Source organism: Periophthalmus magnuspinnatus, chromosome 4 (assembly GCF_009829125.3).
Source record: "Periophthalmus magnuspinnatus isolate fPerMag1 chromosome 4, fPerMag1.2.pri, whole genome shotgun sequence".
Lineage (NCBI taxonomy): Eukaryota > Metazoa > Chordata > Actinopteri > Gobiiformes > Gobiidae > Periophthalmus > Periophthalmus magnuspinnatus.
The window spans coordinates 18,266,372-18,293,802 of NC_047129.1; the positions used below are offsets into that span (position 1 = coordinate 18,266,372).

Sequence of the window (27,431 nt, forward strand, 5' to 3'; positions counted from 1 at the left end):
GTGAGTTCTGTGGTTGTCCAGAATGCTCCATAGTATGGCATTAAACTTGCGTATCTCCATGGAGACGATCAGGACATCAGAGCATGTTATGAGTCAAATCTGTGGAGAGGCGTTTCAGCACTTAAGATATTTTGTTCACTCTTTTTTAAGCAATAAAAAAATGTGTTCTTTTCTCCATGGAGATGTGAACTCTGTGGTTGCCCAGAATAATCCATAGTATAGCATTAAACTTGCTTAGCTCCATGGAGACAATCAGGACATCAGAGCATGTTACAGCATGTTAATCTGGTTTGTGTTTGTTTGATTATACATGTTTTTATTGCTTAAGTTTATGCCGTTTTGTTGAACATTCCAGACAAAGCTATAACATCTCCATGGAGACGAGCAGAAAAGTGACACAGTGCACCTTTAACACGCTCATATTACATACAGCGTTGGCCTCCTCTGTCTCATCACCGCCGCCCAGACTAATCCATCACCGCAGGCCTAATTTGGAGAGGCTCATTTGCGAGCGTACCTCTGTGTTCTCCAGTTTGGGATTTGGGGAGCAGTAAGTAATAACAATGGCATATTCCTGGGGCGTTCACTGAAGTATGTGTTTAGTGTGTGGAATACGCCGCGTTATTGCACCAGGAAACTTCTGGAACACAGACTTTGAACAGCTCCAGCTCCGCAGAGGGATGGTGAAAAGTAGGTTGAGACATGAATGGCGTTTGGACCCTCTGAAGCTCGTACCCGAACAGCGAGAACGTTGCGTTGTCTGAGCGCGTTCTGGTGACCTGGATTCAACCGCTTGTATTTGCACGGTCTCGGTTGATTCGTTCCGCTGTCCTCTCCGTCTCTTTTATATTCATGAAGCGCTCGGGGACATTGTGCCAGCAGAAATCTAAAGTCTGCTTTGGGTTTTCCATGACTACTGATAAAACGGAGAGAGATAGGGTTATGATCCTCTGCGTGAGCTAAACGGCGGTATCAGACGAGGAGCTTTTCATATGTTGTTGTAGATGGATGTCATTCAAATGGCACAGTTGTAAATGTTCTTTTTACGTCTGGTTCGGGGTTTGCAGTTCAAGGCAATGCAAGTGTGGTGCAATTGTTCGAGAGTACAAAAGTGGCCCAATTAATATTTCATGTGAAAGAGCTTTTGTGTCGGCTTAGTCACTGTCTGGTAAGAGAGAACTGCTCTACCTTCTCCTAACATGGGCCGATTGTTTAAAGGGCCCATATTACTCAGTTTTCTGATCTGTTATAATGTCGTTTCCCCGTCACAAACAGACCTGGACTTGTGTTTTATTTCATTCACACATGTTTAACACACACACCTCCACCTTGTGATGTCATGTGGTGATAGAGGAAGAGCTCCACTGTGTTTTGAAACTCCATACGCCTTCACTAGAATCATTTGGATGGAATTTCCAATCTCTACTGAACTAAAGGTAAAAGGAGCTGTTAACTTGAAAACTACCACTTCATGACATCACAAGGTGGAACAGAGCATTTTGAGCTTTGTAGATGGAAACAGACTAATAATAAAGGGTTTAAAGGGGAATTTAAAGTAAAACCTCAATAGAACTCATTGTTATTTGAAGGTCTGAGCCACTTACTGTTACTTCTATACTAAACACTTGAATTTAAAGGTGTGTCATGTAACTTTTTTTCTGGGGGAGGAGTCTGCCCGCAGCTCATCTCTGTAGAAATGTTACTGTTTTTGCCTTGAATGTTTCACTGTATAGTATTAAACTTGTAATATCGATCTTTCAATAAGCTTAATGTCTTATACAGTCTGAGGTTCAACGCAAAACAACATTATTGTGAAGACAATAGGTGACTGAACCTGCTCCAGAAAAGTTACATAGTCCACCTTTAAAGGGCCTATACTACACAAACTTAACTCTTGTGAGCTTTAAGTCATGGTATGATGTTGTTCCCTCCTCATAAACAAACCTGGAGTTGTCTTGTTTTTCCATTGACACATGTTTATTATTAGTCTGTTACATCTCCAAAGCTCAAAATGCTCTGTTCCACCTTGTGATGTCATGAAGTGGTAGTTTTCAAGTTAACAGCTCCTTTTACCTTTAGTTCAGTAGAGATCGGCAATACCAGAGCTGAAATGATCCAAATGATTCTAGTGAAGGTGCATGGAATTTAAAAACACAGTGGAGCACTTCCTGTATTACCAGATGATGACATCACAAGGTGGAACAGAGCGTTTTCTGTTTGAGAAAAGAAATCAGCCTTAATATACAGGACAACATTAGAACACAGATTAGAAAACAGCGTAATATGGGCCATTATATTAAATTGTTAAAATAAAAATGAAAAGAAGCCTCACATTAAAACATGAGTTATATAATCTCACAGGTCACACAGTCTCTCAAAGTGCAGTAACGCTGATATAAAACTGCACTTATCCACCCCAGAGGGTCGTATTTCCTTCAGTTTGCCTACACAGCTGTACGCGCAGTGCAGGGTACTTCATCCAAGGACAAAATGTCTCACCTTTATGTACATTTTTAAAGTAATACACATCAAATTGCATCGTATTTTCCGGACTATACGTCGTTCTGGAGTATAAGTCGCATCAGCCAAAAAATGCATAATAATGAAGAAAAAAACATATATTACACATATAAAACACATCTGAGTATAAGTCACACCCGGCCAAACTATGAAAAAAAGTGCAACTTATAGTCTGGAAAATACGATATATGTATGGAAAAACTGATACTAGTAGTGTCATGATACTAAAATTTCAAACTCAATAATTAAAAACACTCTTTCTTTAAACAATAGAGTGATTTCCCACATCGTACTTTGCTTTCTATTCCCATGTGTCTTATACTAGTCTGTGTCTTATCTTGTCTCTGAAGAAGAAGAGAGGAAGGAGGGAGCGGGAGGAGAGGGAGAGAAGGACAGTGTAAAGGAATGGAGAGGGGGAGAGAGGAGGAAAGATGAGACGAAAGAGGAGAAAGAAAGAAGGAAAGAGAGCAAGAAAGAAAGAGAAAAAAACTGCAAGAAAGAGAGCAAGAAAGATGGAAAGCGCAATAAAGAAAGAAAGAGCAAGAAAGAAAGAGCAGGAAAGACAAAGTGTGAGCAAGAAAGAAGGAAAAAAGCGCAAAAAAGAATGAGAGCAAGAAACAAGGAAAGAGAGCAAGAATGAGAGAGCAAGAATGAGAGAGCAAGAAAGAAAGAGCAAGAAAAAAGAGCAAGAAAGAAGAAAAGAGCGCAAGAAAGAAAGAGCAAGAAAGAAGGAAATGGAAAGAGGGAGCAAGAAAGAAGGAAAGAGCACAAGAACTGTACATCAAGAAACCACTCACCCTTTCACATTCACACTCCAGTGTACACAGACACTGGGGGCGAGGGGGGTTAAGTGTCTTGCCCAAGGACACAATAGTAATATTCATTCACTGATGTTTATGTCGAGAGCGGGATTCGAACCGCCAACCTTTGGCTCAGTGGACAAACACTTTACCAACTGAGCTCCTGTTGCCCCAGATCCTCCCTGACACATACCCGCACAGGCTCCTCACCATCAGTCAATCACTCATGGGAGAAGTGTCTTGCCCAAGGACACAAAGACGGCACTGGTTCAGGCTGGGATTGAACCGTCAGCCTTTGAGTTTGTATGCGGATGACTTAAACTGAGCCACTACCACCCCAAATGAGCCGCTTTTTTCGTTCCTGTTGTTAATTTGAGTGATAAAAGTGACTATAATAATATTCTCATCATGGTCGTCTGTAACCTTTTAAATCAATCACATTACATCACTGGCATTTCGTTTGCACGTGCCAATTACACCTGTCGTTAACAGTCCATGATGTCATAATTGCATCTGCTATGTTTTCTTTAAATCTACTTTTTAATTTGAAAACCTTAATTACATATACTGCATTCCCAGGGGAGTCAACAGCGCCGGGACAAAGGCGTGTTTTGTCGTGGGCCCCAGAGTCTAAGGGGCCCAGAATTGGACATACTATTATTACTATTAATTTATTCCTTCCTTGTCTTTATTTCTACAGGGAGAGCCCAATGGGAGCACTCTGACTTCTCCCTGTTCCAATACAGAAATATACAAACAAAAATAAGCAAAACACATAACTGCATAGGTCCATTTAAAACATTCAGAACAGGAGCAGTGAGTTTGAGTATAAATGTTTATCACCAGATTATTAAAGTGCATTAATAGCACCAATGTATCCAGTTTTCCATGTCCGTGAAATGTGTTTTATTTTTGGGAAGCAAAATAACCAAACGTTTTGTTTTTTCCCCCCTATTTCAGTTCTAGTGCGGCCAATTTTTTGACGTAGAAAATCATGATTCAAAGTTCCTGTATCAAAGTTGAACAAAAAGTGAGACATTGAGTCAGTCTGTCGACGTAGTCCCTTATAAATACATTTATACAGTGTTGTTCTTCTGATAGACAGCAATGGCCAACCTATTTTTCCATTGAGTAAACAGTGAAGGTTTGAAATTCATCACCTGTTATGAAATGAAGGGCTGAATGAAAGAGTGAGTTCAAAGGTTTCAAAGTCAAGGCTGAAGTCGGCCTGTATATTATATTTATTTATATTCAAGGGGGGCCCATCTGAGGTTTCTTGCCCCGGGCCCCCAAATGTCTGTCAGCGGGCCTGTGCATTCTACAAGTTAAATGTCCTTTCAGGTGATGGGTCTAAGCCATTGTCCTCATTAAACGTACATAATTAAAATTTTCCCCGCAAACGTTGTCGGCTATCTTAAAAGTAAAAAGTTGCCTTAATTTGGTGTCAGATCGAGGGCAAAAGGTTAGCATCATGAGTAACCAGCAGAATAATAATACCAACGTTTAAACAGACTACAGCTTTTTCCAGTGGAGGTGTCAAACTGTGGGAAATATGCATGATTTGTCCTGTTTAAAATATGGATGTCACCTTCCTAGTTTTTGAAGTTAACTTTGCTGTTATCTCAGCGAGAGGCCGACGAAGGAGAAGTATTTGAGATGGAGCGATTCAGGTAAAAATAAGTTTGAATGAATATCTGTGTCAAGGCTCTGCGTGTGTTTGTGTGTGCGTAATCATCGCTCCTTAGTCTGATGGAGGAAAAAATGTTTATAAGATCAACAGCCTCGACCTCCTGCTGCATCGGATGTCTGGTAGCAACAGCGGCTGCCATAATATGGGACCCATTTAGACTTGAAGAAATAGGGTTAGTGAGTATGACTTTTTAAAGGTCCTATATTAAGCAAAATTGACTCTTGTGAGCTTTAATTCATGTTAGAATGTAGTTAGCGCATTAAAAACATACCTGTGTTTTGTTTCGATATCTGATTCAGCGCATTTTCCAGTATCAGTGCTGATTTCCAGTATCAGTATCATGTCTCAGCGTTAGCGTAGCGACCGGACGCATACTTCCTATGTAACTTTAAATGACCTTTAGCGCGGCGTTTTGCTGATGAGACGCACAAATTAGACTCCTGCTGCATCTCACTAATTCTGTTCTCTACTTTGACATTTTTAATTCCACATTTGGGAGAAGGACACAAGTGCTGATCTGTTAGAACTGAAGATGCTACATTGGTTCAGGAGGTTATAAAGTTGGCGTAGTTCTAATTACAAACTTGTCCAGGCTCCACCCACGTTGCATTGTCAGATTTGAAAGTTTTATATGTGTTTTATAAGTTTTTGGAGTTAATAGAGTTTAGCTGTTGGTGGGGAGGTCGACTCAAAGCGCTTTACATCAAGGAACCACTCACCCATTCACACAAACATTCACACACCAGTGAGGAGGGTTAAGTGTCTTGCTCAAGCACACAATGATGGCATTCATCTGTGGGATTTGTGGGAGCTGGAATCGCACCGCCAACTTTCGGATCAGTGGACAAACGCTTGACCAAATGAGCTACTGTAACACCTGAAATGAACCCCACCATCACTCAAACAACGTACGGAAGAAGTGTCTTGCCCAAGGGACACACTGACAGCAGTGGTTGGAGCTGGGATTGAACTGACAACCTTTTGGATCAGTGGACAGACATTCTACCAACTGTTGTCCCCCTGAACATGAATTCAAATATCAAAAAATATCTCAAAACAGGACATTTCTGATTATTTTTTCAAAACTATTGTCCTAAAGTTGAAAAAGTACACATTTTTAAAGGTCCTATATTACGCAAAATGGACTCTTGTGAGCTTTAAGTCATGTTCTAATGCTGTTACCTCCTCAAAAACATACCTGGAGTTGTGTTTTGTTTGATTTACACACGTTTGAGTAACTCCTTATTATTAGTCTATCTACATCTCCGAAGCTCAAAATGCTCTTTTCCACCTTGTGATGTCATGAAGAGGTAGTTTTCTAGCTAACCATTTTACCGTTATGTTGTGTAGATTGTAGAGATTGGAAATTCCAGAGCTGAAATTATCCAGATGATTCTAGTGAAGATGTGTGGAATTTAAAAACACAGTGGAGCACTTCCTGTATTACCACATGATGACATCACAAGGTGGAACAGAGTGTTTTCAGTTTGAGAGAGTTAGTCTGTTCAATCACCTTATAATTTCACTCATACCAAACGATGACAAGAGCGTAACTGACCCCGTTAAGTACAGAGCTATAAATGTGATAAATGGGAACCGTGAAATATTCTCAAAGTCACTGACATTAAGACTAAAGAGCGTGGTGCCATAAATTACCCATAAAGATCAGGTTGGGTTTGTCAAGAGCAGATCCCGAGCTGATAACATGAGTACTTCTAAGAATATCCTTGCACTATAGTACCAGTATCCTCACTTCCCCTTCATTTTACTCACTAAAGCAGTATTCCTCTGCTCTGCCAGGGCATCTGAGCCTCACACAGACCTGTGACGAGGAGCTGCTGACATGTTTAACCTTGTGAACGATGGTGTGATTAGGACTCATTATAATGTCACACAGTGAGTCGCTCTGATCCAGTCCAGGCTGAGACAGAGAGGGGCAGTAATGGGGTCACCTTCTCTCTGTTACACTTTACAAACTCTCATAAAGTTACTCTCTGACAGTAAAGCTGATCTGAAGAGGGGCTGTGTTTGAGGAAGGAGCGAGGATAATGTGTCACGATACTTAAACTTCAAACTTGAGGAAAGACTTTACCCTCAATGTCAATTTTTATAGCACAGTGATAATAAAAACACTTTGGACTGTAAGAATGTAATTTTTAACACACATAAATAGCAGTGTATATATATATATATATATATCAACAATATAAATCAGTTTGTTCTGTTTTGTTATGCTCGGTGCATAAACTGTCGTGTGGCTGTGTGAGGCTTGGAAAGACCAATTTTTATACCAGAGAGATAATAAAAACTCTTTCCAAACTTTAATAATACTGTGTAGGGCTGGGCAATTAATCAAATTAATTTAATTAATTAGTGTTTTAATCTTTTTTTTTTTATTGCAAAATCGTGAAATCAAGGATTATCATGAAACACATTTACTCCTGACTTTCTTACTTAAACTGGATTATTGTGCAATTACAATTAGACATCTATGCAAATGTAATTTAAGGCAGTTTAGTGTCTGATGAGAATGAAAATGTAAAGAGCTTCTGCCGTTTTAAAAGCAAATGCTCCATGCTCTGACTTTATGTGAAATCCATGAAAACCGTCCAGTGGGTGTAAAAAAAACAAGAGAGATTACATTTTTTTTCCAAATCACAGAACCCGAATATTGTGTAGTTCTGATCTAGAAACAAAATCTAAACCTATTCACAGAAACGTCCAATTTGTGTAATTCATAATTTTTTTTGGTATAAATTCTTCAGATGCAGTTTGATACTAGTATACTACTACTATCATCTCAGTCATACTGGGCAGGTGAGTTGACAGGGAGGGACATGGGGGGGTCTGTTGTTCCGGGCCACAGGGTCCCAGAATTGGACCCTCTTCCTATTCTTTTATATTACAGCGGGGCCCATGTGAGGCTTCTTGCCCCAGGCCTCCAAATTTCTGTCAACGGGCCTGTGTAGGGGTATAATTTTTTGATGACCACAGGAAGGAGAAAGTGTCTTTTATAAAACTCAAGACAGAACCAGGAAAAACCCCCAAAATATTTAATATTTTAGTTTCAGTGTTGCTTGGGGTTGGGATTTGCTATGTCCAGTGTATAATTATAATGAGGAGCTTTGTAAAGTGATGTATAAACTGGAAGATGTTGTGGTTCTCAAACATTGGTCCATGTACCATTATTGGCCTCTGCTGTAACTTTAAAAGTGACTTAAACTATGAAACTATGATTCAATCCATCTGAAAAGTACAAACAGACACTTTTCTATCACACTTTCTAGCTCAAGATAATCAAATGAATCTCTACATAGAATTCATACTTTGCAGCTGATGTCATCAACATTCTCCTGAGACTGTGACGCTAACTGGAAACACTACTCTGTCTGAAGCTGTTACTCAAATTAGTCTTAATCTGAGGTTTATTTTAACACAAGTGTTTGTTCGTTTTGTAACAGCATGAATCTCTGCATAGTGATTTAATCCAAGTGTTGTTTTATTATTAAGTGTTATAAATTTGAAATGCCAAGCACATATTCCCCCTCCTTAATAAGTAATATGAATCTTAATCTTTAAAAAAAAAAGTCCTCATTTTCTGCCAATCCCACAATACAGCGATTGTAAACAAGATATTCATTAGAACGTGAGGCCAGAACGTCTCAGTCTAATTCTTGTTATGAAAAGTTGGAGAGGAACTGATTTGGAAAGTGAAATAGAGCACGTTTACAAGCCACATTTTAAAATTACATGAGGTCTAATATATGTTCTACTCGAGCGAAATGGAGTGACCCGTCCGACCTCATCTGCGGCTGGGTCTTAAACGTGCTCCTCAGCTGGTTCCAAACACGCCCCCCTCGACTGGCTCTGTGCTACACCGCACAAACAACCACTTGCCTCCATATTAAAACACAGATTCCTCATTAAGATATTCATATAGAGGCTATTAGGAGGAACTGCTTATTAAAATCCAAAATGGTTTCCTCAAGTGCTCTGTGTAATGAAGTTTGATTGCATCCAGGTGTCAGGCATTAACTTACCGCTGCTCTCACGGCCTAATCCAAATTGAATTGATTGAAATCCCAAGAGCGATTTGGTGTGGCCGCTTATTTCATTAAAAGTAAAAGTGGAGTAATTCTCACTGTATTTTCTGCTGTTTTTTTTTTTTTTTTCCATTCTTAGGTGTTCCCTCCGCTCCCCGAAACCTGGTGTCCATAGTCAACCAGACGTCTGTGGTCTTGGACTGGCACCCGCCCCGGGACACTGGCCACAGAGAGGACCTGTCTTATAACGTGATCTGCCGACGCTGCCATAGTCCAGAGAGGCGGGCGTGCCAACCGTGCGACGACAGCGTGGGGTTTGTGCCCGGGAAGCGAAGCCTGAAGGATACGAGGGTGGAGATAAGCAAGCTCCGGGCGCATACTTCATATACTTTTGATGTGCAGGTTGGTTTTATACAGTGCTTTTCCACCTTCAAGGCACCTTCAAGGAAACACTCACCCATTCGCACACATATTCATACATCAGTGTACGCAGATTGAATTTTGAAGTGTCTTGCCCAAGGACACGACGACAGCATTCATCTGTGGGAGCTGGAATCACACCGGCAACCTGTGAGACGATGAATTAGCCACTGTCACCCCTGTCAGGCCTATGTCCTCCAGGAGCTATGTTACAGTTACACAGATTTATATTTGCTTTTTTAAAATATATTTTAACAGTAGTACTTTTACAGTAGTAATACAGTATTTCTCAAATGGATTAAAATTGGTGTTAGAATGAGGAACAGAATGGTGAGAATGGTTGAAGTTAGAACTATGCGTGAGGTGTAGAAACAGTGTAGAAACTTTAAATTTATGGTAGACCTGGAGCAACAAGATCAGGAACATTAGGTACCTTTTAGGATGTGATGTACCATGAGTCATAATAATAATGATAACAATGATGATAATAATAATGAATTTTATTTCTAATGCACTTTACATTTAAAGGCAAATCTCAAACTTCTACTATAGAAGAATAACAATAATATTAAATTCACCCATCTAAACCAGGTCTAAACCAGGTCTAAACCAGGTCTAAACCAGGTCTAAACCAGGTCTAAACCAGGTCTAAACCAGGTCTAAACCAGGTCTAAACCAGGTCGAAACCAGGTCGAAACCAGGTCGAAACCAGGTCGAAACCAGGTCGAAACCAGGTCGAAACCAGGTCTAAACCAGGTCTAAACCAGGTCTAAACCAGGTCTAAACCAGGTCTAAACCAGGTCGAAACCAGGTCGAAACCAGGTCGAAACCAGGTCGAAACCAGGTCGAAACCAGGTCGAAACCAGGTCGAAACCAGGTCGAAACCAGGTCGAAACCAGGTCGAAACCAGGTCTAAACCAGGTCTAAACCAGGTCGAAACCAGGTCGAAACCAGGTCTAAACCAGGTCTAAACCAGGTCTAAACCAGGTCTAAACCAGGTCTAAACCAGGTCTAAACCAGGTCTAAACCAGGTCTAAACCAGGTCTAAACCAGGTCTAAACCAGGTCTAAACCAGGTCGAAACCAGGTCGAAACCAGGTCGAAACCAGGACGAAACCAGGACGAAACCAGGACGAAACCAGGACGAAACCAGGACGAAACCAGGACGAAACCAGGACGAAACCAGGACGAAACCAGGACGAAACCAGGACGAAACCAGGACGAAACCAGGACGAAACCAGGACGAAACCAGGACGAAACCAGATCTAAACCCACTACATTACGGTAGGGGCCATCCTACCCTGGTATTGGGCCAAAGAATCTACTGTTGCCATATATAAAAGTACACTATATCATCTTTTTACATTTCATATCATTTTAAAATAATCTTGGAATGCTAAAATCAAGGTTTGTGCTGTTTTATTAAGCTTGTAATGAGCATAAAGTATAAATAAAGGGAAAAGAAAAACAAAAGCGGCGTTATAGCTGGGAGCGAGGCTAGCCTTTCTAATTAGCACGCTGTTGTTCAGTGATTTGCGTTGACTGAAGGCGTTTTATGACTTCCAAAATGAGCTCACTATAAACAATATGTGGCAGCTAATTAGGTGGTCTTAAATGCACAGTGAACATGCTAATTGATTTGTGTTCGTGGTGTGGAGATCCTGATAAGACGACACTACCTGCATGTGTTTTGTGTTTGAATCAGGACAGGTGGGAAAAGAACTGATCTCTGATGTTTCTCATGGGCTTTTGTTACAGAAATTGCTGTAATGTTCTTCACATAACGGAATAAACTGAGACACATTTCAAGGCTGATTTTATTTCATTGCAATCAAGTCACGATTTTAATTGGAAGGGTTTCTATGAAAGGACTTTTGAGGTAAATCTGTGTGTCATGTTTCTAGGCTATGGGTCTGATGACTTACTGTGGTTATCCCATAGACTGTATATATAAATGGATATAGCTAACCTGGCTCCAGTCCACTTTACATTGTAAAACTGTGGCCCCTCTCTGTAACTGCTATTGTTAGACTCACCATTTTGGTCGTAAAATGTTTGTATTAACCTGCTCTACATGATCCTGGTGTTTATTTCGCTATTGTTTCCGTAACTCAAGATATGAACATTAATAACAGAAAAATTACCCCCTTTCCCCAAGGTCGCTCCCACTAGCGTTAGAAAAAGGTTTGACTAACAGCATTGCTAAGCATCCACTCCCTGCTAAACCAGCAGTGTAGGCAGGAAGGGGTGTTACCTTCAACCATCTCACTCTGGATTGGCTCTTTGGTTGCTATGATACTCGCGGTCGGAATTCCAAATATGGAACTCGGCTCCAAATTAACCCCTATAACTGCTCTAGCCTCGATGAGCTTGACTGGCTTTGACTGGAGCCACTCACTTAGTCCATGTCTTTACACAGTCCATGGGTTATACTAGGGACTGGTCATAACGTCACAGAAATACTATGAAATAAATGCATTTTTTTCTGTCCAAAAGGTCCTATATTATGCAAATTTGACTATTGTGAGCTTTTAGCCATGTTATAATGCTGTTATGTCATCAAAAACATACCTGGAGTTGTGTTTTGTTTTATTCACACATGTTTGAGTAACACTTTATTATCAGTCTGTCTACATCTCCAAAGCTTAAAATGCTCTGTTCCACCTTGTGATGTTATGAAGAGGTAGTTTTCAAGTTAACAGCTCCTTTTTACCTTTTGTTCCGTAGAGATTGACAGTTCCAGGGCTGAAATGATAAAATGATTCTAGTGAAGGTGTATTAAGTTTAAAAACACAGTGGAGCACTACCCGTATTACCACAGGATCACAAGGTGGAACAGAGTGTTTTCAGTTTGAGAGAAGAACTCAGCCTAAATATGCATGTTTGTTTGTGTTAAACATGTGTGAAACAAAACACAACTCCAGGTCTGTTTGTGATGAGGAAACAACATTAGAACATCAGAAAATAGCGTAGTATGGGCCCTTTAAAAATATCAAACTTATGTTTTCTGGTAAATATCTTTGTTATTTCAACTCATCCATCTATGTTATGCACTTGTGTTCATTCCTCCACTTTACAGCTTCACTGACCCATTTTGTTGTTTTGCAGGCTGTCAACGGCGTCTCCAACAAGAGCCCTTATCCCGCCCAACAACTGTCAATCAACATTACCACCAATCAGGCGGGTGCGTGTGAATTATACATGGTTGTGGGTTGCGTACCTTGGGGCCGCGAGCAGGACTAGGCTGTCGGGGGGGGATGAAATGAAACGAAAGGGAGCTGCCTTTTAATTCATAAAACATGTCTGAGGCTTGTCATCTCCGTGTGTTTTCCGCGCACAGCTAAAGCTTTCATCTTCTCCTCTTTTCTCTCTCTCCCTCTCTGCCTCTGTCCCCTCTTTCGCTCCTTGACAGGGTAATTCTCAGACTATAACGTGAGCTGACTTACTTCCCCATCAATACTTAATAGCGGCAGACACAAGTGAGATTTTCAACTACTTTCCAAATTTAAATGTAAGAGATGCTTTGTTATAGAAGGAATGGCATCTTAGCTTATCTAACGCCATTCTTAAATCAAATCGGATTCATCGTCACCCCAAAATGCGCTTCTAACAACTGTCAACTGTAAACATTTCGCGCTAGCAAGATCTTTAGAAAGTCGTTATTGTCCCTGAATGCACCATAATGCAGACGATTTAGCGAGTTTTTCACTGGAGGCGAGCTAAGCACCTAAAATATCCCAAATCCCTATAGTGACTTTTCAGCTGTCAGCTAGTTCACATTCTGACAGCACAAAAAGATTTCCAATTCTCATAGCATTAAAATGGATTATATCTGTCCCATGGTGTGTGATGACTCAGCCGGTACCGACGCGAACATGCATAAAACTAAAATATATTGACTGCAATTACGCCCCTGTTAAATGAAACGCACATATGGTTTTTGCTTTGACAAGTTTATAATTTGATCTGTTCAGTTGATTTATAGCTTATAAACCATAGACTGTATTTATAAATGGATGTAGCTAACCTGCTAGCTGCCGCGTTCCAAACAGGAAGTGAGCATGGGCGCACGTTCGCTCCATCGACTCTGGCTCCAGTTCACTTTACATTGAAAAACGGTGCCCCCCCCTCTGTAACTGTAACTCCCGCTAGCGTTAGCAACAGGTTTCATTGACAGCATTGCAAAATGTGTGCCCCCTGCTAAACTAGGGGGGCAAGTGGGAAAGGGTGTTACCTTCAACTACCATCACTTGTGATTGGCTCTTTGGTTGCTATGATACTCGCGGTTGTAACTCGGCTCCGAATTGGCCGCTATAACTGTTAGCCTTGATGAGCTTCATTTGACTGGAGCTGAACGCTGTGGGTGACGTCACACTTACTTAATCCACTTCTTTACAGTGTCTATGGTATCAACTGTGAAAATTGTTGTAGAGACGAATTACAACAGAACAATCTGCTAAAGTTACACTATGTAACTTTCCTGGTGCGGGGTTGTCCACTGGCTACAACCTGTTCCATGGCCGGAAGTGTCACCCAATTCACTCCACAATTATATTTATTGCCATACTGTAGAACATTCTAATTAAACTTACGCGATCTCCATGGAAACAATAGGGTGGCGTACCTTCTGTCAGAAAAGCCACACAGTACAACTTTAAATTTGTGATGTTTAAAGACCTATATTATGCAAAATTGACTTTAATTCATGTTGTTATGCTGTTATCTCCTCAAAACCAGACCTGGAGTTGTGTTTTGTTTCATTCACAAATGTCTAAGTAACACTTTATTATTAGTCTGTCTATATCTCCAAAGCTCAAAATGCTGTGTTCCACCTTATGATGTCATGAAGTGGTAGTTTTCAAGTTAACAGCTCAATTTTACCTTTAGTTCAGTAGAGATTAGCAATTCTAGATCATCCTCAAATCATCCAAATGATTCTAGTGAAGGGGTATGAAGTTTTAAAAACACAGTGGTGCACTTCTTGTATTACCACATGATGACATCACAAGGTGGAACAGAGTGTTTTCTGTTTGAGAGAAGAACTCAGCCTAAATATGCAGGGTTTGTGTGTTAAACATGTGTGAATGAAACAAAACACAACTCCAGGTCTGTTTGTGATGAGGAAACATTATAACACATCAGAAAATACCATAATATTTTTGCTATAATGAATCTTTTTCCTGACACAACACATACATTCCTTTATAATTAATGCAGCAAAGCCGTCCACCATTTCACATAGTACCTTATAATGAATATCACAGTATAGCAACTGTGTAGCGTAGCCTTGGCCATTAAACCACACACAAATGAGGTAAACTCTGCTATTCAAATTAAGCCAGCCGTATTACTGCCACCAGCCTCTAGTTTATAAAAATATGAGTAAAAATGCATTGCACACATAACTCTCAGTTCCCCCTCAGTGACAAGAACAGTAATTTGTTTTCCCGAGTTCGCATGAGAAAACATTCGGCTCTTTCGGCTCTTCCGGCTCTTCCTCTCGTAAATAATCCCATGTCATCTTATATATTTCCATATTTATGCTCTGAACTGGTTTTCTGTCTAATTGATTTTGTGTGTTTTGTGTTCGTGTGTGTGTGTGTGTGTGTTTAACAGCTCCCTCGGTCGTTCCCATCATGCACCAGGTTAGCTCGACCAGCCGCAGCTTCTCGTTGTCATGGCCACCGCCCGAACAGCCCAATGGCATCATCCTGGACTACGAGATACGCTACTATGACAAGGTAGGGCATCGTGATAAATCTCTGTTTGTGAGGCCTGAGTCTGTTGTTCATTTGTTCATATGAAATGTGTAAAAATGAAATATATAAAGTCTGGTATTAGTACATTTTATTTCCATGTATTTATATCCTCTTGTAATGTTTTGGATGTACAGTTTCATTATGCTGTGTGTCTGATGTAGTTCAATGAGACTTATCTATGGGCTTCAGAATCATGAAAAACAAGGCTCGTTGTTATAGCAATTAACACTTCAGAGTTAAAATTATTTGTCCTGAATGGGAAATAGTTCTCTAAAGCTGTGTCCAAATGTCTCCTGCAGCCCCTAATCCCTCGTTCACTTTAATATACTCTACAGAGAGATTCAGACACACGGCTCACTACAGTCGGGTCATGTGACTCTGGGTCTGGTGAAAAAATCTAAAGGCTAAACTCTGATAAAACTTGATTTGTGTCATAAATAATGATCAGATTGAACTGGCACAAGTCTTTATGGACGAATAATAATCAGACAAGTTTATATACAGCTGGATCTCACGTAAACGGATTGGATTATAGTTGTACCTCGTTTATCGCGGGGGTTACGTTCTAAAAATAACCCACAATAGGCGAAATCCGCGAAGTAGTCAGCTTTATTTTTTACAATTATCGTATATACCCCTCACCACACACTTTATACACTTTTCTCACACAGGCATTAACATTTTCTCACATTTCTCTCACACACTCTCAAAGTTCAAATCTTCGTAGGCGCCTTTTGTCGCTGCAGAACATTTCATCGACATTGTGGGTTTTGTCATGGAGAAAACTTGCAAACATACAGCACTTCAGAGTCACACTGCGATCCAACATTTATGTAAATTTGGCTGAACACTGTACTGTACAGGAGACACGGCACAGAGGAGACTGATGGACAATGGTCTACAGTCCCTTAGCCAATCAGGACGCAGAACACAGTGCACATCATACACTGTAAAAAAAAAAAGCATCCAAAATTGTACTAAAAAAATCCGCAAAACAGCGAGGCGTCGAAAGGTGAACCGTGATATAGTGAGGGACAACTGCACAATTTTTTTTTTTTTTTTATCTGAGATGTAGAAATTATCTCTGTTAACAGCTCAAGCTAAGGTAAACAGCTAATACTAGTATTTTTACACAGCAACAGTTTATTTAAGAGCGTTTTATCCATAATCAGGATCAACTGTTCTGACTCTAGCAATGCATTGTGGTCTATATTGACCGGTTTAGTGAACACAGATGCCCGCTACTTTTCAAGATGCACTGGTGAAACAGCAACTGCACATTCTGACACTTTAAAAAATGTCGTGACCCTTAAATAGTGCCCCCTGTAGGGAACACTGTAAACATTTGTACACAGCCTTAATGTTGCATAAAGCAGGACACTGAAACAAATGGGTAAGATACATCAGAGAATTGAATCTAACGCTGTATGGAGATTATTCTTTATCAATATGAAGAAGTGGCTATAAACTACTGTTTGTGCGGTGACGGCTTAGTTATGATCTAAACATATGGACACGTCGATGCTGAATTTGTCAGTTAAATGAACACGATGCACTGACAGATAATGTTTGAACTGGTGAATACGATAGTGACTGCATAAGAATGAGTAATACAGAAGTAATAGATGTGATCAGGCAAAAAATGGATCTTCTGAATGCGCCACTGCGGACCCATTTTGTCGATATTTATCAACATGTATCCTTACTATTGTTATTATAATATTTGATTTAAAGTAACTTACCTGGTACTTCTAAATGTATTTGCCTTGTTGCTCCATGAGGTTTGCACCCACTCCACGGCTGCTGGAACCTACAACCAGACACGTCGACAGAAATTTGGAGGCCACATGAGCCCCGTCTAATATAACCCTCGTTCCGGATTGGCTCTTTGGTTGCTGAAATGCTCGCGGTCAGAATTCCAAACGTGGAACTCATTTGATTGAAGCTGTGGGTGACGTCACAGTCCCTTAGTCTGCTTCTTTATACAGATGATGGAGAAGCCTAGACAAAATAGACTAAATTAGTGAGAAGTAATACATGTTCAAAATGTGATCAAGCATAATATGAATACTCTGAATGTGCCACTGAAGATCGTGTTTCTTTCTTTTTTATTTTTATTTTTATTTTAATGCAAGATAATGACCATACATATACAATAGTGACAAGACATACCATGGCATAACATGGTTTGTAGACATAACATCTATTTACAATATGTATGTGACAAGTCTGTGTGTGTCTGTGTGTGTCTGTGTGTGTCTGTGTGTGTCTGTGTGTGTCTGTGTGTGTCTGTGTGTGTCTGTGTGTGTCTGTGTGTGTCTGTGTGTGTCTGTGTGTGTTGGGGTGTGTTTGTGTGTGTTTGTGTGTGTTTGTGTGTGTGGGTGTGTGCGCGTGTGCGCGCAACATTTCCGTGATTTTGGACGGGGGTAAGGGGGAGACGGCAGAGGAGAGTGCTAGTACTAGTCATTTGTAAGTGAGAGAGGAAGATATACAGAATATAAATGGAAGAAAAAATTAAATAGATAAAAAAATATTATTATTATTATTATTGTTGTTGCTGTTGTTATAAAAAAAATTTATAAATAAATTAGGTGTTGTGATCGGTGAAGGCCAGATCGTGTGTCTTTATAGTCGTCAGCACTTCCCTCTGACCATTGTCAATACAAGATTTGTTACTTACATTGACACTGCTACTACAGTACTCTGATAATACTTCTATGTCTAAGTATCAGCCTTTTTACTAGTAGCTCGGGTTCATATTTGGCAGCTGTGTGAACTAGACATGGAACAAAGAAGTTCCAAGAATATTCTGAATGAAATTTGGTCGGTCAGGGCAAGACGTCTCACATGGGCCCCCCCCCCCCCCCATGTCCCACGAAGGATTATTGTCGACCCTTTTTATCACAATAAATTATATTATTGTTTATTGTCCCATCCCTAGTGCAAACCTTCAACCGCTCAAATAAACAGGTAGTAAGTAAATAGATTTAATTAAGAAATACTAAGAATATCTGCACATTTGTAGGACCAGATCTTGAGCGAGTCTTGGAAACCCCCCAGACACAGGCAGAACATGCAAATTATACCACTAATATCACTGAACATACACATTACAGCAAGTTCCTGAAAATAAATTGACACTGGAGACTGAATGTTGATGGAAACATGTTGTGGTGACAGATGTGCTAACAGCTACTGCTAACACTTGTCAGCGCATATCCACATTACGCCCCGTCATATGTAATTAATGACTCAAACGTGGTCCGCAGCCGTCAAAATGTCAGCCTCGGTGCATGCGTTCGTGTTAAGTGTAATGAGACTGGCCACTCATTCACACAGACACAGAAAACACTTGATATCGATGCAAACTTCCACTTTTCAGCTGTTTTTCTTAGAGCGAAATGAGCAGCTATTCGTTTCAATGGATGATAAAAGAATGGCAGGCTGCGTTGGAAAAGAAATACCCATTGATTTATTGAGCCTTGTATGTGTAAGTGGTGTGGTTTTACATACACAGCCCACTGCACAGCTCCAGGGAAGTCAATGAAACCAACTTTAGCATTGATTAAGTTACAAAAAGCCCGTTACGCCTGATTCAAAGACACCTTGAAACACTTTGCTTTACAACTGCAACTTCGGAAGTAAATGTTTATGTTCATGAGTGATATGATGCATGGACCTGTATGTTTTTACGGTACATTTTAAGTACACTGACATGACATGTGATATTTCAAAGCTGTTGTACATATACAGATCCAAATGAACTGGAGTTTTATAGATAGAAATATGTTCTGCTGCCCATAAACTAAGATCAGAGCACATCAGGCCTGTGCTGTGGAACCTGCACCGACTCCTATTTCACATCAAGCAATTCAAAATGTTATTGATTGTGTTTAAATGTTTGCACGCTATGGGTCCCATAGACTGTATATATAAATGGACGTAGCTAACCTGCTAGCCGCCACGTTCCAAATAAGAAGTGATCATGGGTGTGCTTCCGGCTCCATCGACTATGGCTCCAATTAACTTTATATTGAAAAAAACCTTGCCAGACTCGTCATTTTGGCCTTAAATGTTCGTATTAACCCGCGCTACATGATCCTGGTCTTTTTATTTCACTGTTGTGTCTGTAAATCAAGATATGAACATTAACAAGAGACAAATCATATGCCTTCTTTCCCAGAGGTCACTTCTGGTAGCGTTAGCAACAGGTTTGATTGACAGCACTGCTAAGCACCCACTCCCTGCTAAATCCGCGGTGCGGGTGGGAAGGGCCGTTACCTTCAACAGCCTCTTTCCGGATTGGCTCTTTGGTTGCTGTGATACTGGTGATCGGAATTCCAAATGTGGAACTCGGCTACCAATCACGCACATGGTTGTAAAGTTAAATGTGCACAATGTAACTTTTCTTATGAAGGCTAAGCTATGCACTTTTTTTGCCTGGAATATTCCACAGTATGGTGTTACATATATATATCTCCATGGAAACAAGCAATCAGCTAAGTTACAGGTTAGATCTGTAGAGAGGTTACCCTGATCATAGTAAGAATGCATTGTTTCAAGGTTTGTTTGAGTTTGAGTTGTTGAGTTTTTTTAAATGATAATTTTACTGTAGTTTTTCAGCATAATAGTTGGTAATAACCTTATATATTTATTATCAATATAGCTTAACAGAAAAAAGTAAAGTAATCAATAATACCTAAAATTAATATATATATACAAAATAAAATAAATAATAAATAATAATACAACAGACAAATAATAAAAAATGAATAAAATAAAAGTAAATACATAAAAAAATAAAAATAAATGAGAAAATTAAAAAAAATCACATGTTTGTCAAAATACTAAAGAAATACATCCCATGTTCCGCTTTCCCTCCAAGTTCAAATTTAACTTTTTGTACTTGGACATGTTTCATTATGTCATACAGTATATTAGTGTAGGGGTTTTTTTTTTTCATTCCGAAGATTTGGAGTCACTGGGGAAACACCAAACAGCCCGAGCAGAGGATCAGGACCAAACCGTAATCGACAAACATCTGACAGCGTAAATATTTTTGTCCAATAGGGAGCAGGCAGCAACACTTTTGTAACCGAAAAGTGAACTAATCTTTATTTTATTTATAGTTCAGAAAAGCCTCAAGTCCCGTCACGTCTCTGAGTATTGCCGCAGACATATTTTGAGTTTTGAGTGCGTTGTTAACCGGCGTTACCTCCTCTTGAGCATGCTCTCTCTGCTCGCTCTCTGCTTCATGAGGAACTGGATGGAACTTAAGGAGAGAGTGAAAAGTTTGCAAAGTCTCACTAGAGTTTGCTGCTTCCTAAACTGCAGCGAACAAAGGGAATCGCTTCTGGAGATTTTGCTCGTGGCTTGGCACCAGATGGAGAAAGCCAAACCCAATCTCACTGGAAAACGATCAAACGTTGTGGACCCTCTGTTCTGTTCTTTGATTTAAAAAGCTGTGCGCTGGTTTCACACAGGACGGGAACTTCGATTTTCATGAGTCATCACTCTAAGAGGAAACAGAATTAAAATGGAAACTACAATCTCATAATGATTTCAATTGACTTTATATAGCGGTGGTTGTAAGCTTCTACTGTAGCCGCAGCTGCCCTGGAGTAGACTTTTAAATGAGAAATGAAACGACATCGCAATAAAAATGTATCTGTGATCTGATCCCTGTGATGATGTGCTATTCTGGTGATATCGTCAAACAGATTCAGTGCTTCTACTTCTACTTCTTGGTAGTATAGACTGTATATATAAACGGACATAGCGTTCCAAATAGGCTCCAATTCACTTTGTATTGAGAAAGTGTCACCCCTTTCTCTGTAGCGGCTGCTGTCAGACTCGTCATTTTGGTCTTATTAACCCGCTCTACATGATCCTGGTGTTTTTATTTTGCTTTCGTGTCCATAAAAAATCAAGATAGGAACATTAATAACAGACAAGTCAGGCGCCTTCTTTCTCCAAGGTCGCTCCCTCTAGCGTTAGCAACCGGTTTGACTGACAGCATTGAGAGTGGCGTTACCTTTAACAGCCTCGCTCTGAATTGGCTCTTTGGTTGCTATGGTACTCGCGAGCGGAATCCCTAATATGTAATTTGGCCCCTATAATTGCTATCCTCGATGAGCTTCATTTGACTGGAGCTGAACGCTGTGGGTGACGTCACACTCACTTAGTCCACGTCTTCATACAGTCTATGTTGAGTCGGCCTGTCCCGATAATCACTATACCGATTTATGGTTCAATACATGAAAAGGGACCAATTATTTTTGAGAGTGAGTATTTATTGTGAGGACTTTGTATGTATTAAGTGGACATTTTTGCATTATGATGAGATTTGAGCTGTAGGAGATTGACTTACAACCTTCTATGACTCATTATAGACAAACAAAAGTTTTGTCATTGATTTATTGCGTCTCATATTTTTTAAAAATATTGTACATTTAAAACACTTTTTATGGGTTAATTCTGCTTTCAATATTATTGTTTATCGTCTATTTTTACTTCAGCAATATATTGCACCTCAAATTTTGTTATCATGACAGGGTTAACACTCTTTTCCCCATCCTGTTTCTGTCAGTTTAAATTATAGACAGTATAAAGAAGTGGACTAAGTGAGTGTGGCGTCAGTATCATGGCAACCAAAGAGCCAATCCGGAGAGAGGCTGTTGAAGGTAACACCCCTTCCCACCCCCACCACTTATTTAGCAGGGAGTGGGCACTTAGCAACACTGTCAATCAAGCCTGTTGCTAACTTTAGTGGGAGTGACTTCGGGGAAAGAAGGCGCCTGATTTGTCAGGTAATAAAGTTCATATCCTGAGTTACGGACACAATAGCAGAATAAAAACACCAGGATCATGTAGAGTGGGTCAATATGAACATTTTAGGGCCAAAATGACGAGTCTGACAGCAGCAGTTACAGAGAGAGGGGAGAGAGTTTTCTATTGTAAAGTGAATTGGAGCCAGAAGCGCGCCCATGATCACTTCCTATTTGGAACGCTAGCAGGTTAGCTATGTCCATTTGTATATATAGTCTCTGGTTTAAATAGACCTTTAACTTTATGTGACGAGTTGTGGATTGATTTTAGTTCAGGGATTAGATGCTTCCTGATTTCGTGTGTCAGAGTTCCGGTCCGGAGCGCCTTGTGCAGCCCACAACTTTAATAAGAGAGAGCTGATTACATTAAGCAGCATTAAGCCGAAGCAACATTTGTGGAGGGAATCCTTTAATAAAATCTCTGTTAAAGTGTGACTAACACAATGAAGCTTCCAATTAACAGACTGGGCCTCAAGTTGGATGAACAAGCTGACAGGTCACGATGCCAAAACTAACCGAGGACTCTGACAAAGAAAACCCCACCATGCTGTTAAGTACCCCATTTAAATCCCAGCGTCACATTTAACACTGAGCGACTTCTATACAGCTTAATTAATTTAGAAGCATAACTATAGCCCAGAGCTGCAGTTCAAATTGTCCCCATCTATTCTTCCGCAGTAGTCCTTTCCTCCTCCGATTCCACACAAAAGCGCAAAGCACCTACGAGCAATTGTGCGAAGAAAAGAAGCCCGTGTAACAAAAAGCCTCCGCAGTTGGGTCTTGGCCATTTTCACATCCAACTTACACAACAGAAATAAACTGTTTTGGGGCGTTTTTACGGATAAGGTTCGCCATCTCTGCACCCACTTTTCTGGCTTTAATAAAGTGTCAGTAAGTTGCGACGATCATAACTCATACAGAAACAGCACACAAACTTTACCGGCTCCAACTCTTGTTATCTGTTCACTTTGATGCAAGCAGACGCGAACAAGGCTTAAGACCGTGACTCTAGAGGGGACTTATTTACTCTTTCCAGTTCTTTCTTATAAGGCAGAGTTGGCAGAGAGAGCGCTGTACTGCAGGGGGAATGGAGTTATGTAAGTTTACTGCATATTGTTAGAAATAGATATAGAAATCTTTGTTGAAAAATGACATCTGAAAAGTGGCTATAGGAGTAGCCACCAGTGTGTGTTTAAGGCTGCAGTTGATTCATTCCTTCCTGAGTCCTATTACTTACTTATGTACTAGGATTTAAGTTATACGGTTGCACCAATACAATACTAGTATCAGATATCAACGCCGATTCTGAAATATTGGTTCAGTCGATCCTGTTTGGACATATACACTGGTGTAATAAGAGTTTTTACTGGTCATACTGGCCCAGAAAGTCTCATATATTTGAACTTTTATTTATACAAAGTTGTTCTGTTGTTACTTGAGGGATTTGTTAGAGCTACATAACACATTTGGATCAGTTCTGTCCTATTTTTATTTTAAAGAGCCCATGTTACACAAAGTGGATTCCTGTGAGCTCATCAAAAACAGACCTGGAGTTGTGTTTTGTTTCATTCACACATGTTTGAGTAATCCTTTATTATTAGTCTGTCTACACACATATTTCAAAATGCTTCAGGACTGGTTTAACTGATTCCTGTAGTCAATCATAAATCTAGTTTTGATTCTAGCTTTAGTATCACTTAGTATTGATTCATCTAACTCTAATCGAATCACCATTGCAAAAAGCTCATCAAAAAAATAGTTGAGTCTTATCCATAGACTGTATATAAATGGACATAGCTAACCTGTTAGCCGCCGCGTTCCAAATAGAAAGTGATCATGGGTGCACTTTTGGTTCCATCGACTCTGGCTCTAATTCACTTTACATTAGAAAAGTGTGTCCCCTCTTTCTGTAACTGCTGCTGCTGTCAGACTCGTCATTTTGCTCTTAAAATGTTCGTATTAACCCGCTCTACATGATCCTGGGGTTTTTATTTTGCTATTCTAGCTACTAGCATTAGCAACAGGTTTGATTGACAGTCTTGCTAAGCACCCACTCCCTGCTAAACCAGTGGTGCGGGTGGGAAGAGGTGTTACCTTCAACAGCCTTGCTCCGGATTGACTCTTTGGTTGCTATGGCCCAAATATGCAACGCAGCTCCAAATTAGCCCCTATAACTTCTAGCCTCGACGAGCTTCATTTGACTGGAGCAAATGCTGTGGGTGACGTCACACTCACTTAGTCCACTTCTTTATACAGTCTGTGGTCTTAACCCGGATGTTCTGACACAGTTGAGAGCAGGGACAGCCTCGCAGCACCATCCCACTCAGAACTATTTAAAGAAACATATATGCCATTGTCTTTGCATTACCCACACCTTTTGTTTATATAATCCTTCTCTCTGTGTATTAATAACTCTTATAAATTCCTCTAGAAACTGTACAATCTGATGCAATTATTATCTAACCCTAAAGTTTTGGGAGATGTTTTTTTTTTTTAGTTGGGGAAAAAAGTAGCGTTTCGATATTTTGGAGCAATTAAATTTGAGGGAACAGCTCAAAAAGTTTCCACTGCTGCTCCTCTCTGACAGAATAAAATCCTTACATAATCAAAAAACAGCAGCCGGATTTCAAGTTGGCCTTATTCGCCATTTTGCAAGTTTAACGTTATTAACAAGAGGAATCTATTAGGTATCAAAACAAGACTATTGCTTCATCCCAGTTACTTTGATGTGTATACAAGAAAGATGTGCTGTTTTGCACTATACAGACGCTAATTTTATCTCATAGCTCGGAGTTATGCAGTCCTCAGGGAACCTTTGGATAAGTGCACACACGGTGGAGACAGCAGCAGCTCCTTCATCACCTCTCCTCCTCCTCCTCGCCCCCCTTAAGACCAACCCCATCCCTGGTCTATAGATAATGAGGTTTTAATGTAGCAAATGTGATATGGCAGAGGTTTTTTTCACATAGACTTATCTCCACCTCCCAGGCATTCCCAGATGGGCTGCCCTTTCACCTTCAGTCAGTGCAAATAGCTGAGGGGCAAAACCACCCCCCTGTCCCGCGCCCCTCCTAATCTAATCCCCATTACTATTTTAACTCTAAATGTGTGCTGGTCAATGCCATGTGCAGTGAGTGACTTTGTGCTTTGAATAGCATTATAATAATACAGAACAGTTGTATTTATTTATTCATTTTTCATTTTTTTATTAGATTTTGAGCTGATTAATAAACACCAGAAGTCAGTTTACACATATCCAGTACTTTTAACACACTTTTTTTTGGTCTTATTTAAGCTCAAAATGGAGTGGAAAGAAGAAAATGACTAAATCCCACCCCTGTCCAAACAAATATAAAGTAAATATTACAAATTAGGGAAAAAAGTCTACTTAAAACAGTGTAAAAAGGTGTGTTTTAGCTATGGTCAAGTGCATTGAGTTCACTGGTCTGAGCCCAAACTGAGCAATGAATATGAAATCTAATAATTTAACTTAGCTTATAAACATATTTTTATAGTTAGAACAAAACCCTGAAGCTTGAAAGCACAAAATCACAAATTGCTGGATCTCGCTTTCCTTATGAAAATTTAATTAAATCGCAAAACTGATTCTGAAGCATAAAATGTAGCTGTAATCTTATCAGTTGTTATCTTTAAGCAGAGCGACACTGCATGGTTGGGTTGTTGCTACAAGGCAGAACGAGATTGCAAAATACTATACAATGTTTACAATGTTTAAAATATGCAGAGAGCAGAAAAATTCAAATCTGTCAACTGGATAGAAAGTTGTAGGAGTGAAGACATTTCGCTGCTCATCCAAGCCGCTTCTTCAGTTCTATTTGTAGGACAGGTCCTAGCAAACGCGCTGTAAACAATAGTTGTGTTAGCATCTTTTTTCAGTCAGATATAAGGCAGTGTCCAGCAGTAATCTGACCAGAACTGAAGAAGAGACTTGGATGAGCAGAAACGTCTTCACTTCTACAACTTTTTGTCCAGTTGACAGATTTGAATTTTTCTGCTCTCTGCATATTTTAAACATTGTAAACATTGTCTTTTATCTGGATGACTAAAGGATTACACAGGCGATACATGCAGATGTTTTTAGTTGATGGAAGCAGAATTCTGTTTTCTATCATTACAAACTGCCCATATCTGGAGAAAACACTGATGACCTAAGGCTGTGTCATGTCAGAACTCCCATCCTCCTTCTTAGATCTCATGCCGTCCGGACTCTGACAGGACTCAACCGCTCTCGGCAAACTGCTAAAGGTTACTCAAAATGCACAATTTTTTTTTCTTCTTCTTTCTTTTGTATGTCCAACTTCTGCTGTCACTGCATGTTCCTGCATTAGTACTATTTTTGTAATTATGTCATTATCCAGTAATGTGTCCACAATTATCTCAAAGGTCCTATATTACGCAAAATTGACTCTTATTAGCTTTAAGTCATGTTCTGATGCTATTACCTTCTCAAAAATAGACCTGGAGGAAACAACAAGGGGCCCAGAATTGGACCCTCTTCCTATCCATTTATTTTTAAGGGGGGCCCGTGTGATGCTTCTTATCCCAGGCCCCCAAATGTTTGGCGGCGGCCCTGTCCATAACATACAACAAGGCATTTTGCTGATGTATTGCCAACATATATTAATAATAGTACTACATATTCAACACCCCTAATCAAATCCAACATTTTAGTAGCCACCAAATCAAAACCTCTGTTATCCTGTTCAGTATTTGATTTCTTACATCTTAAAAACGTGAAAAATAGAACTTCTTCATTTTACAGTTTGCAGTTGTCCAAAGTTATTCCTCACGTACCTTCTGCATTCTTAATATCATAATTATTCACAGAGATGAGTTTATAAGCGCTTTTCACAACTATCAGAGACCAGAGCAGAGAGTTGCATGCTAACAGTGCACTTCCTTCTTTTCAGACAATAAAACACTTTATAATTTGATGCAGCATTGCCCAGTGGACTTATTTTGACCTCAAGAGCTGCTTATACAGTAGATCTGTACTCGGGCAAAACGAGAGCACTCCCTGCCTCATTCCTCCAGTGTTGCCCCCTCCTCCTCCTCTCCCTCCTCCCCCTCACCCTTTTCCCCACGTCCTTCCTCCTTCCCCTCCTCTCCTCCCTCCCCCTCCTCCTCTTCCCCCTCCTTTCCTTCCTCCACCCCTCCTTCCCATCCTTCCTCTCACCTCTTTCTCCTCGCAGTCCTCCTCCTCTTCCTCCTCCTCCCTTCTCCTCATCCCCCTTCTTCTCACCCTCCTCTCCCTCCCTTCCTCATCCCCTTCTCCTCTCCTTCCTCTCCCTCCTCTCTCTGTTCCCCTCCTCCCTTCTCCTCATCCCTCCCCCTGCTCCCCCTCCTTTTCCT

At 40.2% G+C, this 27,431-nt stretch overlaps 1 protein-coding gene across 1 annotated transcript in view; it reads left to right on the forward strand.

Annotated features, from left to right (window-relative positions):
• LOC117369783 (ephrin type-B receptor 1-like) overlaps positions 1–27,431 on the forward strand; it is a 169,018-nt gene that overhangs the window by 85,981 nt on the left and 55,606 nt on the right. The window contains exons 7-9 of the mRNA XM_033965119.2: positions 9,193–9,455; positions 12,581–12,656; positions 15,089–15,213. Coding sequence (XP_033821010.2) covers positions 9,193–9,455; positions 12,581–12,656; positions 15,089–15,213 — 464 coding nt within the window. The remainder of the gene's footprint in view (positions 1–9,192; positions 9,456–12,580; positions 12,657–15,088; positions 15,214–27,431) is intronic.